At 43.0% G+C, this 13696-nt stretch overlaps 1 protein-coding gene across 4 annotated transcripts in view; it reads right to left on the reverse strand.

Annotated features, from left to right (window-relative positions):
- Positions 1-235: 235 nt before the first annotated feature.
- Positions 236-13696, reverse strand: part of klf8 (Kruppel-like factor 8) — an 87239-nt gene continuing 73778 nt past the window's right edge. For all 4 annotated transcript variants that reach the window (XM_005915997.3, XM_005915996.2, XM_005915998.3 and 1 more), the window contains 3 exons: positions 8568-8679; positions 6216-6355; positions 236-5652 (listed from right to left, as the gene is read on the reverse strand). In XM_005915997.3, coding sequence (XP_005916059.1) covers positions 5471-5652; positions 6216-6355; positions 8568-8679 — 434 coding nt within the window. In that variant the 3' untranslated portion in view covers positions 236-5470. The remainder of the gene's footprint in view (positions 5653-6215; positions 6356-8567; positions 8680-13696) is intronic.

The following is a 13696-nucleotide window of genomic DNA, read 5'->3' on the forward strand; positions in this document are numbered from 1 at the left end:
TGTACTTAAGAAAGTGTCTGACGTACATATACTATAGATATTGGTAAAAGCAGCAGGTCTGGAATATAAATGTGGGAAATCTTTTTTCTGAAAATGCCAGTTACAAATACGACCTTTTCTGCCATTTTTCTGTTTTCATTGCCACAGCAATTTACAAACACACTGCTTACATTTCGATTTAATAGCAAATGACACTTAAGAACCAAAGTATAAGAAACAACACAGACACAGGGTATTAAATTGCACCAAAAACATGTTTTATTCTATAAAAGAAGAAGAAAGGGAGGGGAAAATAATCACAACTGTACAGGGAGAAACTGACTTTTAAACACCATGAGTCACAGTATCAAAAAGCTCACGTTTTCCTCACTGATCTTTACACATTTGTTCTGTACAAATACAAAAAAGAAAAATATTATTAATAATTGTATTATTATAATGATAACTGCATTGCACTGAGTAAATATAGTACTGGCCCATAAGTTACTGCATTCAATAGAAAATACCTAAAAGTTCCAGATTTGCAGAAGATGTGATTCGTGGTGAGTCGAGGCACTCGCGCACAGACGTGACGTCACCCTCAGACACAAACTCGATCCCGTTACGGTTTCAGCAGGGATAAAACTCTGTCTTTATGGTTCTTTTTTTCACAATCCTGCTTTTATACAAGAACAAAAAGGGGAGGAAACGGGAAAAAAAGAGGAATACTGAGGAAAAACAAGCTTGCACAAACCAACAAGAAGCAGGAGATAAATGTACACATGCATCAGTCTCCCTGCCAAAGCTCCGACACCAGCGAAAATATCCTGCCCAGGGTGTCGTCAACAGGCTCGGATGTTTAACCGACCATCGTCGGTGTGTCTCCAGAGGTTTCAGTGCGTGTGTGAGTTTGTCTCGGTGTGCAAATATACCAACTGAGCTGATCAGTGTGCTTGTAAAGCAAAAGGGCCTATAGCAGATACTAAATGACACAGAGCACATGTGCTCTGTGGGGTTAACATTCCCAGAAATAAAGGGGCTTAGCATTCAGGGGTACTTTTTAATGCATTAATCTTTGGGACTTCTGCCTCTGTTACGATATATTTGAGATATGTGAGAGGGAAGGTTTCATTCGTGGTGCTAAAAGGAGACAAGAAGCTGTATTTGGAGGTCTTGAGATTTCGCTGGATTTCTACTAAACGTTCATTCATTCCTGACCTCGTCCACTAATTAGTCATAAAGATGACATTTAAACGATAAACGAGGTCAGTGCCGAGCAGTTAGTGTGTGTGGTCGAGGAAAGATCAACAATTCCATTCACATACAACAAAAAAATCGAAAGCAATCTCCGAAACAGACACGAGGCCGATGGAGAGATAAAACTGAATGTGCTGGAAAAACCAGAACCCCATTTCCTGTTAGCACCACAAAGAAACGTCCACGCACCTCAACTGTAACGACGTGGAGCCAGGAAGCCCCAGAAACAGATAAGGTATACGACATCTGGTCCGATAACAAGTGAATCAGTGGCTCTGTGTTTTGTTTTTGTACTTCAATTAGGTATCTTTAAAAGAACCTTTTATTCAGTGCAGCACTTGACTGATCTAACATGAATAATGTTTTTGCTGCTTGGATTTCAACATCGATTTTAAAAAGGAGAAACATATCAACACATTTAAACTGGCTACTGTAAATCTGGGGACTTCCTCTTACTTCCTGTTAACTTATCTGAGCAGAACACACCTGAAGCTGAAGGAGGAAAAAATGGGTCTGACCCAAACCAACTGAATCTCACATTTAACTTGACATTTAAAACCAGGTCCAGTACTGGGACATTAAGCTCGGTTGTTATAATGAATCCCTAGTTAGTTGAGTAGGGGGTCGTTTCCCACCCCCACCCCTGCTGGGGCATCTCAACGGTCTCACACGCACTTGACATGCTCACCAACGTCACTATAAGAAAACAAGAAGGCTACTCTCCATGCAACACAAATGTGCACAACACAAGTGGGACCATATAATTGTTCTTTTTTTAAGAAACTACGAAACAAATGTATTAGATTGAAAAAAAAAATACACATGATGAAAAACACATTTCATCAAACCAACAGAGGAAGAAGAGAGAAAAAAAAAGATTTTTCACATTATCTAGTCAGTGTTAAAAATAGAAATTCACCCGTTACATTTACTCTGCACTTTGATTATATACATTTATGTACACGGATTTCTCTTAATTATTTGTCATTGTCCTTAATGTCTTTATCAACAGTTTACAAAAGAAAGAAAATTGCAATCAAATGCATATACTCTTCTAGAAAGATGTGCTTAGTAACTTCTTTTTTTGTTTTTTTACTTGAAGCAGGGGATGTTAAGAGAAATGGGAACATTGCATTGCTCTGCGCTGCAAAAACATAACAAATAAACCACTAAAATCCTTCCAAGCGAGTGACTGAATTCTAAGTAATGCTTCTCCTGATGGGAAATGGGAAGACAGGAACAGATTCCCTCATTTTTAAACCATATTCAGTGACTCGGCTAAGACGGATTCTCTTCGGTTTCGCAGCGCGGAGACCACGCAACAAATCTGCCCTCTTCACGGCATGCGCTCAGCTCACAGCAAGCCTGCATGTCCATCTCATTTATCGCAATGTGAAAAGTCAAGATGTAAAACATTTTGCTCTCACTTACTAGCTTCTGAAATGATGACAAAGACGACTGTAAATGGCGAGAACGAATTCAAAGCAAAATGTGTGTGGCCGTTTTTTATTGGGGGGGGGGTTGTTGCTTGAAAAGAGACGAGCCAGGATGAGAAAAGCCTGCTCCGTCCATCACAACCCCAGCTCCCCACTCGCTCATTACCAAGTCTGTTTGAAATTATGGATGTGTTTCCACACCTTAAGTCTTATATACCAACACAGAGTAGTGATCAACAGCGCAGGCCTCTACACAAACCTGACCTTCCTCTTAAGGTTCCTGCAACAACCCTACGTGAGCTGCTTATCAGGAACCCAACTACCAGCTAGTGCTCAAGGACTGAGATCAGAACAGCGCTTGGAGCTGCGTCTGCGTTATGTTGCATAATCAAGTTCAGCCCGGATCGGGAGCTGAAAACCAGCCCACTTAAGACATGGACACTGTGGGTAAGGAACCAGGGTGAGGCGGGGGTCGATTCTGCTCCAAAAAGAACCCAATTCGAGACACGATTCATCTGTTAGTATCTACTCGAGGCTTTTAACTGAGATTCTATTGCCATTAAAAACAAACCGGAGTGAATTGACCCCCACCCTGGTAGAAATGCTAGTGAGGAGAGCGCTTAAGTTTCCCCGTGGTTTAAACCCCAGGCGCCTGGACCCCGACAGCCCTACGAGACGCCCGATTTCTCCCAGAACCACCGACAGACGACCTTCACCACTCCGTTATCAGTCTTCTTCCTCTCATAACGATGCAAGGTTACAAAACCATTTAATTATATTAAAAAAGAACAGTCTCGACAGAGTCTGATGAGCAAAAGCTGGAAATTCTCAAACCATCTGATTTGTTAAAACTTTGAAATGCTTTAGGTTCAACTCACTTTGGTGACACTGTTAAAATAAATGTTAAAATTTCTATTTTAAAAGGCTTGAAAATCAGCAAGCATGTTTTTTTCAGCCTAAAAAACTTTTCTCACCAAATACGGAAACAAATTCCACACATAACACCTTCAATTTAAACTTCAAAAACTAAACAACTGAACTAAAGCGAACGCTGTGGCCAGTCGTCGTCTGTCGGCCGTTCTAGTTTTGCCCTTACAGATTGACTTCGGTTATTAAGGCTCGACGGGCAAGAGGTAAAAGAACAACAAGTGCCCGGAACAACGCACTCATAAAAATCTTAAATTCTTGATTATGTGTTTGTCTCAAAACATGCACACTAACTCACGGACACGCACACACGCACACTCAGAAAAGCTCCCCTATTCCCTGCATGAGAGTTTTACTTGTATTCTCAATCTATTTGTGTCTCCTCTGTCTTTTTCACAGCCTCAGAAAACAACGACAAAAAAAAGATCTGAAAGTTTTTTTTCTTTTTAAATAAAAAACAAAAGAACAACATTTTGTTTAGAACACCAAAAAAGAAAAGAAAAAATGTAGACAGGACTAAAGGCCTTTTTTTGTGTTTTTCTGATAAAACAACAGCGACGACGGCGCAAACAAAGCAAATACTGTTATTCAAGAGGAATCGGAAAGGTGTGTGCGACGGGGAAGGGGGCGGGGCGATAACAACCACGTGATCGATACAATGAAAACAAATGAAGTTTTATTAAATTCACAGTCTTGTAGCTCCCTGTACCGGGGGAGGTGGCGGGGGTTTAGGGCAGAAGGAGGCGAATGGCGATGGGAGGGTGGGGCGCAGTGTTTTAGCCTCAGACATGCTGATGCATCTGACGTCACTTCAGCTGCTGTCAATGAAATAAGCGCACGCACGCACACACACACACCGATATGCACAGTTAAGTAAATACCTCATCTGAATTTATGATAAATGAGTTTTGGTTCTTTTACTTTTACAAACAGAACCAGGAACTAAAGAACTCAAGGAACTGCACTTCTCTACGCTCCACTTTGAAATCCGAAGACAGTCCAAATATTCAGCAATTGTAAGCAGTTTACCGTCATCCAAGTCACAGCTACTTAATATTTAAGGAGCTATAATGATACCTGGAGCATTTTTGCGTAATGCTGTATTTTATATTTATTTACCTGTTATTTGATTATTTGATCAAAAGGTCACTCAGTAAGATCACATTTGCCTCAGGCAAATATAACTGGGGTGGAACGAAACTCAAAGTTCTCAAAAACAACTTTTCCTGGAAAAGCAGTGGCGGGAAGCGGCATCCTCGGAAGTCTCTTTAGCTTCCAAGAAAATAAATTTTGGAGTCACGTAGATTCCAAACTCAGGATATGAACAAAATAAAAACTGTAAATCAAGAAAAGAGCAGCTGAAGTGACATCTGTGTGAGCCCTCCTCTTCCTCTTTGCCTTTTGGATGGACTGATGCATGTAATAGATGGATGGAAGCATGAAAGTCCCTGCTGCTGGATGTCCTTCAGTCCATCCTTTCTCTTTCTGAGGAGGCAACATCTTGTGTGACTGAGTCGGAGGATGGTAGAGAGGACTGCTTTGGGCTGGACGGTAATGATGACAGACACACACACACGCAGCAAAAAACATCCTGCTGCCACCACCGAACAAACACACAGACACAATTGTCCTATGACTGTGAGATGAAGATGAGGAGGAAGAGGAGGAGAAGGTAAAGTCCTTTTTTTTCTATTTGCAAGGTGGGTTTAAAATCCCGCAGGAGAGCAGAGAGGAAACAGGAAGTATCGTGTGAGGTGTGGGGGCACTGGTACAAGATGTGCTGTGAGGGGCTTTTGAGAAATCAAAGGGTCAGAGGTCAGTTTGATAGGGAGCTGGGGGCGTCAGGGGAGAGGAAGGAAGGAAGTCAGAGTTCACATCATCACGTGGCGGCGGCGGTGCAGGGAGAGGTGGTCAGACCGGGAGAAGGAGCGGTCGCATTCGGTGCAGCGGAAGGGTTTGATTCCGGTGTGCTTGCGAAAGTGTCGGGTCAGCTCGTCGGAGCGGGCGAAGCGCCAGGTGCAGCCTTCCCAGGTACAGTGGTAGGGCTTCTCTCCTGGAAGAGACGAGGAGAGGAGTTAGCAGGAAGGAGGCAGGGAAGGAGGTTAAAGAAGGAAGAGGAGGGTCAGGACGATGGTGGACGAAATTGAGCAAACAATTTATTTACTACAGGTTATTTACTACAATTACTCTACCTAATCATGTCAATCACTGTATGATTGTAGAATAAAATTAAGATAATATTCAACACAGGAGCTTCAAACAGCCAAATCCTGCTTACCATTCCTACACACACCTTAACAGTGTCTTACCTCAGGAAACCTGTCTGAAAAAAAATACCATTGGGCACTTTTTCCCTAATCTCCTTCAGATTAGGGAAAACTACTGTCTGCTGAGAGCAGATAAGACGTGAACTGTGCACTGACAAATGTTGAGCCACCGGAGGTTACATTAAATTCTCTAAAGGGGCCATTTTAATCCTTAAAGATCACCCTGCAGTAATCTGTAAATAATGATTCTGGTCTTCACCTGGAGATGAACTGCTCCTTTCAAAGAACACCTGGACTGCACTGATTTTTTTGTGGCGTTGTTGTGATGCGTTTCTAGGGCCGAGCTCACCTGTGTGTATCCTCCTGTGGGCTTTGAGGTGGGAGCTCTTGGTGTAAACTTTTTTGCAGCCTTCGTAGTCGCACATGTGGATCCGCCGCCTCTTGATGTCTGGCGAATCTGGATCGACGGGCTCCAAGTCCATAACCGACCTGAGACACCGAAAGAGGAAAAGGACGATTCTGTTGAGAAACGCTTCTTCTTCTCTCATCATGTTCAGGAGAACTTAACACCGATTTAGCCACCAGGGGGCATCAGAAAGTCACACAGCTCCATTTCGATATTCCTCCCCTTCCCTCCATTTGTCTTGAATCGTTTCACCTTTAAACTTATTTTTTACTCCCTTCTTTCCTTAAACCCATGAGATAAACTCAAAATTAACCCATCAGCACTCCTCTTTGTCGCCCTTTTTCTACCTTTGACTTCTTCCTCTTAAATGATGCTTCAGTTTTCCAAGAATCAGCTGTGTGAATTATCATATTCATATTTACAGGCAGTCAAACTTTAAATACATTTGATTGGAAACAAAAAGACTAAAAAAATAACACCGCTGATGTCCCTCTTTACAAGGAGGTGTGACGGTGAACTGCATTACATAAGCTTGTTTATGCCCCTGCTCTGGGACAGCCCTGCCCTGCAACACACACACACACACACACACACACACACACACACACACACACACACACACACACAGAAAACACACACAACACACACACGCACACACACAGACACATCCAACCAGACTACTTTTGTACTCTGAAACACACTTTCTCTCTCTCACACCCACACACACTCTCTCACACACACACACACACACACACTAGATAAGGGCGCTGAGCAAACTGTCAACGCCCACACCCTGAATTTCAGTTAGTCAGGCAGCCTCGCCCACTGGGTGTGGCCGGAGCTACGTCCTGATTCTCTAATAAACACAGTCTCCAGCGGCACACCACCCTTTACCCTGCGATATAAAACAATCTTTCACGTGTCCGCGCTTTCCTCTGGAGGGCTAAATGTCCTAATTTATGTCTATAGAGCGCTCGCGACGCACACATGCGCCCACTTGTCTTCCTGTGTTACAGTCTGGGCGTCTCCAGTGTGTTCTGCTGTACAGAGGGTTATATAAGGTTATATAAGCATCCAGTCATGGCAGTGCTGCAGTAATGTAATTAGTCAGGAGCCTGCAGGCGAGGGAGGTGACCCCCACACAGAGAAAGAATTTCCCATAAACCCTGCTGTGCATTAGAGTCCCTCTTGCTGACCCTGCCGAGTCCTATTATCAGCAGTCATTACACATGGATTTATGCCTTTCCGACAGTTTTGCAGACATCTGATTTACAGTTGGCGTCTCCAAAAAGTGCTTTTCTGTCACAATTTTTTTCTGCTGCAGTACTTCAACTTGCCACCAGGAGATCAAGACTTATGCAGGTTTTAAAGACCTATGTTGCTGCCCATTTGAGGGACCCTATGTCTATGCAAAGAGAGGCTATGGAGAGTCACCTGCACGGAGCCAACAATCTAGCTTCACAATTCACTACAAAGAACTTCTTTGTCTGTTATGACTTCTACTTTCATCGCAGCGTCAGGCTACAGAAAAGAACCATCGAGAGCACAAATCTAAAATACTTCTCCTTGTACCAAACATCTGACACTGCCCCCTAGTGGCACTTCACAATAAAGAACTGGGTCTGCAACAGTCTGCATACCAGGTTTTCTGTCACTTGATAAAGGTGTGAAACCACAATAAACCTTATTTATTATGCAACTTATAACTTGCACAAGCAACGTGATGAAGAGGCGAAGAGACCGTGCAGGAAGGAGGTTGGGGTGGACGGAGGGGTCAAAAAAAGAAACCCACTGGACTTTAACATGCGAGATAACCATTTCCTGTTCTGAACTGAAACTATGGCCATTCAATAACATTTCAATATGCTCTACTTCCTTTCTCAAGTACAAGCTCTCCACTCGCTAGAGGAGAACTCAGGGCTTTGACTGGCTTATTGTTAAAGACAAAATGTTGGCTGCACTCTTAAGCGTACTGTCAGGATCCCTGAGCTATCTCCACTTTCCTGTCAATGCATCACATTTTAATTGCTGCTGATATCTAGTTTTGTATCCTTAATTGCTCATTGTTATGGTTATCAGCTTATGAAACCTTAGATCTAGAAAATATAATCGTTCATACTGGGCTCTGAGCATTTCCAAATAATGGGGCACCAGGGTGACTGTGTCTGAAGACCTGCATTCAACATTTCATGAATGCATCTTTCATTTTTTTTATATTTATTGATTGCACGTAAGATTTTACAGGTGTGGCTAAATACATTGTGCTTGATGCGTCCATCTGCATCGAAGACTCACCCCGCATCAAGGCTCTGGGCGCTGATGGAAGCCGATCCAGACTCTGTACCGCTCTCTGCATCGCTTTCACTTTGATATTCCACTGGAGATGTTGAACCTGGCTTGATCCGAACTGCGGGGAGGAAAGGATGAAAGGAAGATGGGTGTAAAGAGTGAATAGAAGGACATAGAGTGGTAGAAACAGATGAAGGAAAATTGTGGGGCCATGGAATTGAGAGGGAGGAGGAAAAAAAAGAAGTTGGGGGTAGGGGGTGGAAACGGAGAGAATAGAACAGCAGGGGGTTAATAACTTCTTAACAGCAATGTCTGGTTTCCAGCAACTTAGCAAGACAAAGGCTTGCTCCAAGTGTGTGTGTAGGATTAGGTGTGGTCTGCATGGCTGCAAAATGGATCAAATCTGAGGCCAAACCCCACGCTGGATTCCTCTGCATGTCTGCTTGTTTTCTCCATCTTTCTCAAAATGCCTGTTTTAGCCTCCAGTTTCTATTAAAAGAAGCATCTTCCAGTGGTTGTCTTTTACTTTCAGTTTCAACAACCTTTTACAATGTCACAGCAGGAGGAAGATGATGTGAACAGCTGTTAATGGGAAGAAAAAAAAGCTGAACTCACAGACAATGCTAATTAGCAATTAAGTGAAAGACAAATTTCCCAGAGCTATCGGAAAGCTTCGGCGCGCGTCCTCGAGGATTGGCAAGCTGTTCGAAATTCTCACAAAAGGAAGGAAGACGTTTAGATTTTAAACCGAAGGTCCTGCTTTTGAATTCTTGATTACGGAGAGTTAACCACTCTCAAGACATTTCCAGCTGCTCGTTTGGCTCTGGAAGTGTAAATTCATGTCCTCATCAGCTAATATGTAAAGGGAGGATGGCCTCGTCACACCGCCACATCAGAAAAGTCATTGTATAAAAGGAGATTATTGCAGTTTCTTGTTATCTGATGTGTTAGTTTCATGGCCTAAAAAGAAAAACAAAGCTTTACAAGAGACCAGATGCTACCTAAACGCCACCAGACTGGACACAGAGAACTTTATATATGTATGATTTTGATTTTTAATGCACCTTCAATGAAATCAGGCCAGGTCGATTAATTGTTAGATCTCAAAGCGCCCCCCCTTCTCCTCCTCCTCCTCCTCTTTGTGCAGGAATGTGGCAGCCACACTGTTCAAAGTCCACCCAGCCCGGAGAGAGCAAGAAGGGGTGGGGTGGTTGGAAGGGTGACGCAAGGAATTTGGGTGGAGTGTGTATATATATCTGTATGAATGTGTGTGTGTGGCAGTGGTGGTGTGGGGAGGGTCATGCACCAAAAAAGAAAAAAAAAAAGTGGTGCTCTTTGTCTCTGGAGACAATAAAGCCACCCCCACCCTCCTCTGCTGCCTTCCTCTTTCAAAGGCAGAACGACCCATCTCCTCTCCTTTTGACCCTCATCGTGCTTCCTCACCCGACCGCCCCCTCCTCCCCCCTACCACCACCTCTCCGCCTCACCTCGCTGCCTTCACTGTGCGCCCACCTATCTAGCCTCCTTCTCCTTTTCCTCCCACTCGACGACTCGGCGCGTGAGCTGCCAATGTCAGCTGTCTGCTGCTCGTTCGCTTCGCATGGGAGAAGAAAAAAAAAAGAAATCCAAGTTTCCATGTTGTCTGCTCGCTCCCCTCGTCGTGCTCACAACTACGCTCTTTGTTTCCTCTCAGCGCAGGGATGTGAAACGTACACAGAAAACAGGTTTACAGTATAACTACGACTTCAGTTATCCACTCACTCGCTCACTTGATTGATGACTTTAGATTGTTTAGAGGATGTTTTGAGCAGTGAACAAACTGTTAACTGGAAACTGCTCCATCAACACCATCAAAGCAGGGATTAAAATGAGAGAGAGAGCTTTTTTTGCCCCATATTGGCTTCTTTTCATCAGCTCCCTGTTTAATCCAGAGTCCAATTTACACATATCTCCTTCTACTCACATATAAGGTCCTGAATAATCAGGCTTATCTGAAAGACCTCATAGGACCATATCGCCCTAATAGAGCACTTTGTTCTCAGACTGCAGGTTTACTTGTAGTTCCTAGGAAAAGTATAATGGGAGGCAGAGCCTTCAACTTCCAGGCCCCTCCTCTGTTACGGCTGTTGTAGTTAGGGCTGGATCAGGTAACGCCGAATCCTGCGTTAGTTACACTGCAATAGGCATAGAAGGCATTGAGTGTTCCTTCTCCACTAACCTTTTTCACTCACCATCTGTTTATACACCACTCTGCATTTGTGCAAGCACTATGCTTGCTCATAGGGGGGGTCATGTGATTGTTGGCTTTTCTCTGTATTATTGTAGGGTCTTTACCTTGCTGTAACAATGTTTTTTGGCAATGAATCTTATACCATTGAAAAGCTTGTTTATTTCTAAAGAACATGTATTTGTGGGTTGAGCAGCAGAGTTGAGAGTATGTGCGCTGCATCCATGAAAAACTAGCCAAATCTTCTCTGCCCTTGCCAATCGTCTTATTCTGCTGCCAACACAACCACACTGGCTGACTTGTGGCAATGCTAGTTGAAGAAAAGGATGTATGAGCGTAACTCACATACTCAACTTTCCTGCTCAACCCATTTTAAATGTGACACCGTTAAAACAGATATGAATGGCTTTCCAACATTATAAGACTTATTGTCAAGAAGCATTGTTACACCAAAGAATTAACAGACCAACCACAAATATCTCTAATAATAATAATAATGGATTGCATTTATATAGCGCTTTTCAAGGCACCCAAAGCACTTTACAATTCCACTATAGAGATTGAAAATGTGACGTCATCAGGGGTAAAACCGCAAAGAATTCTGGGAACTCGTGGCAAGAGGTACTAGCGCACGCAGGCTTTCAATTGAAATCAGTTACACAGCGATAAAAAGAAACACAAAAATGGCAAGAAGCTGTTGTATTATTAACTGCAATAGCCGGTCGCATGACAGCCACGGGAAGCCGACGGGTAAAGAGATCGGTTGTTATCGGATTACGTCGTTGAAGAGAAATTGTTCGAGCCATGTTTCCGAAGTAACAAAGAGGCGACTGGATTGCAGCCATTCAAAGACCAAATATAACGTCCCAGAACACTCCAGCTCACAGGTTAGTCTGCTCCAAGCATTTACACAAAGGTCAGTGTTTTGTTGTAGTTAATGCGTCATTTTTATAACATAATTGGTGATATAGGTTACAAGCAAGTCTGGCGCTGAACAGAAATTGTCGCGCTATGCTCCTTTGTTTATTGTGCATAAATAGTGAATTGTCCTGACACAATATTGCGTTTCGCTTCTGTTATTATGGTACATTGACAAAAACATATACTTTTATTCACAGGATAAAACAGTTGTTTTGTATCACTAATTGCCCAGTACGATTACAGCATACAATATTATTGTCACTGCTACATTTCTGTATGCGTACCAGAAATTATTTCCACTACTAATTAATTACCGTTGAGCTCAAAGGTCCTATTAATAAACGGTTAACGAATGTGTATTTATGAAGACGATTTGTGAGACTGGTAAACTTATGATACGGTACGATGGTCTTTCGTTCTACACGGTGCATTTCAAGGTCCTGTACCCATCCGTCGGTAAACTGTACCTGGGCTTGTTGCAGTGACCTGAAGTTACTAAACTTCACGAGTGTATGCACTCACTCCAAGAACCGTATAATTATAAATATGAGCGTGGTGAAAGTTGGGCAGCACGCTAACGTATTTTGTCCCTCTGTGTGCTCGTAAGGGTCTGACCCTTTCACTCCTTTGATTTTTTTCCTCGTATCTTTTCTTTGACTTTTCATCAAGTCTGTCTTTGTACGGACCGGCATTGTTCTCCTTCGTTTTGTACATACCTTTTTGGGGGGCAAAGAAAAAGCAAGAATTTATTGGAACCGGAGAATGAACGTTTTGCGGTGCTGCAAATGCTTGCATTTGATGCGGTACTTGGATTGTTTTGCCACGAGTTCCCGGCATGCAATGCGCGAATGTCACGTGGTCTGTCAATCTCTATTCATTCACACACTGGTGGAGGCAGCTACAGTTGTAGCCACAGCTGCCCTGGGGCAGACTGACAGAAGCGAGGCTGCCATATCGCGCCATCGGCCCCTCTGCCAACACCAGTAGGCGGTAGGGTAAAGTGTCTTGCCCAAGGACACAACAACCAGGACAGAGAGCCTGGGGATCGAACCGGCGACCTTCCGGTTACAGATGCGCTTGCCTGAGCCACGGTCGCCCTACATTTCATACTACCAACATTTGAGATCATTTCTAGTTTTAAGTACATCATATTGTGTGAATTACACAGTCCTCAGTGTTGCCTCAGTATCTTGCATCTTAACCTGTCGTTAAAGTGCTTTTGCTCCTTTACTGAAGTCAAATGAAAAGTACAATCAAATCACAAAATAAAACTCTGACCCCAGACAGACATATAGATCACCAGGTTAAGTAATTTCACCGCAGCATCACTGTTAGGTGTGGCAACCAGGGCAGCACTGCAGAAACAAGCCTGATCTAAAGTTAATCTTCAATACAGAAAGACTGCAAGTCAACATGAAACATGATGTTATGTCAGCACATTACTCACTGACAGGAATACCAATTGTAAACAGATAGGCAATGAGTTATGGAGAGGTGGGCAGTTTATTTGGAGAGAAAGAGGGCCTTCATAATGACTAATTAGTTTGATCTACTGGCACGCGGCATGTGCACTGAATTTACATCATTTTCCAAGAGGTTAGGATTTACGTGCCCAGTTATCGCGGTTTTTAAAGGACAACGAATCAAAGAAAAAGGATATCAGATATTGTGCTGTCACCAAACCAGCAGCTTTGTTACAATGGCAGCAAAAATTACAAAAGGGCTTGTTATTACTTCACTGAATTCTGTTCTACTTGATCTAATAGAAAGGTAATAAAGGAGCAGGGGTGGACTGAAATAATACTTCTCCAACCCCAAACCCCTTAGGCTAACCCTATATCTAATTTTTGGAGGGGCTGTCACAATATTAGAATTTCTGTACCCGTTTAAAAGAAGTTTAAACAAAGACTCTTTGGAAAAAAAAACAACCAACCAAAAAAAAAGAAAAAAAGAAAAATGTTATCAGTAAGGTGCGTCTTGTCTCTTC

The sequence above is a fragment of the Haplochromis burtoni genome, unplaced genomic scaffold (genome assembly GCF_018398535.1).
Source record: "Haplochromis burtoni strain Fernald_Lab_line unplaced genomic scaffold, NCSU_Asbu1 Contig_17, whole genome shotgun sequence".
In the NCBI taxonomy this organism is placed as follows: Eukaryota; Metazoa; Chordata; class Actinopteri; order Cichliformes; family Cichlidae; genus Haplochromis; species Haplochromis burtoni.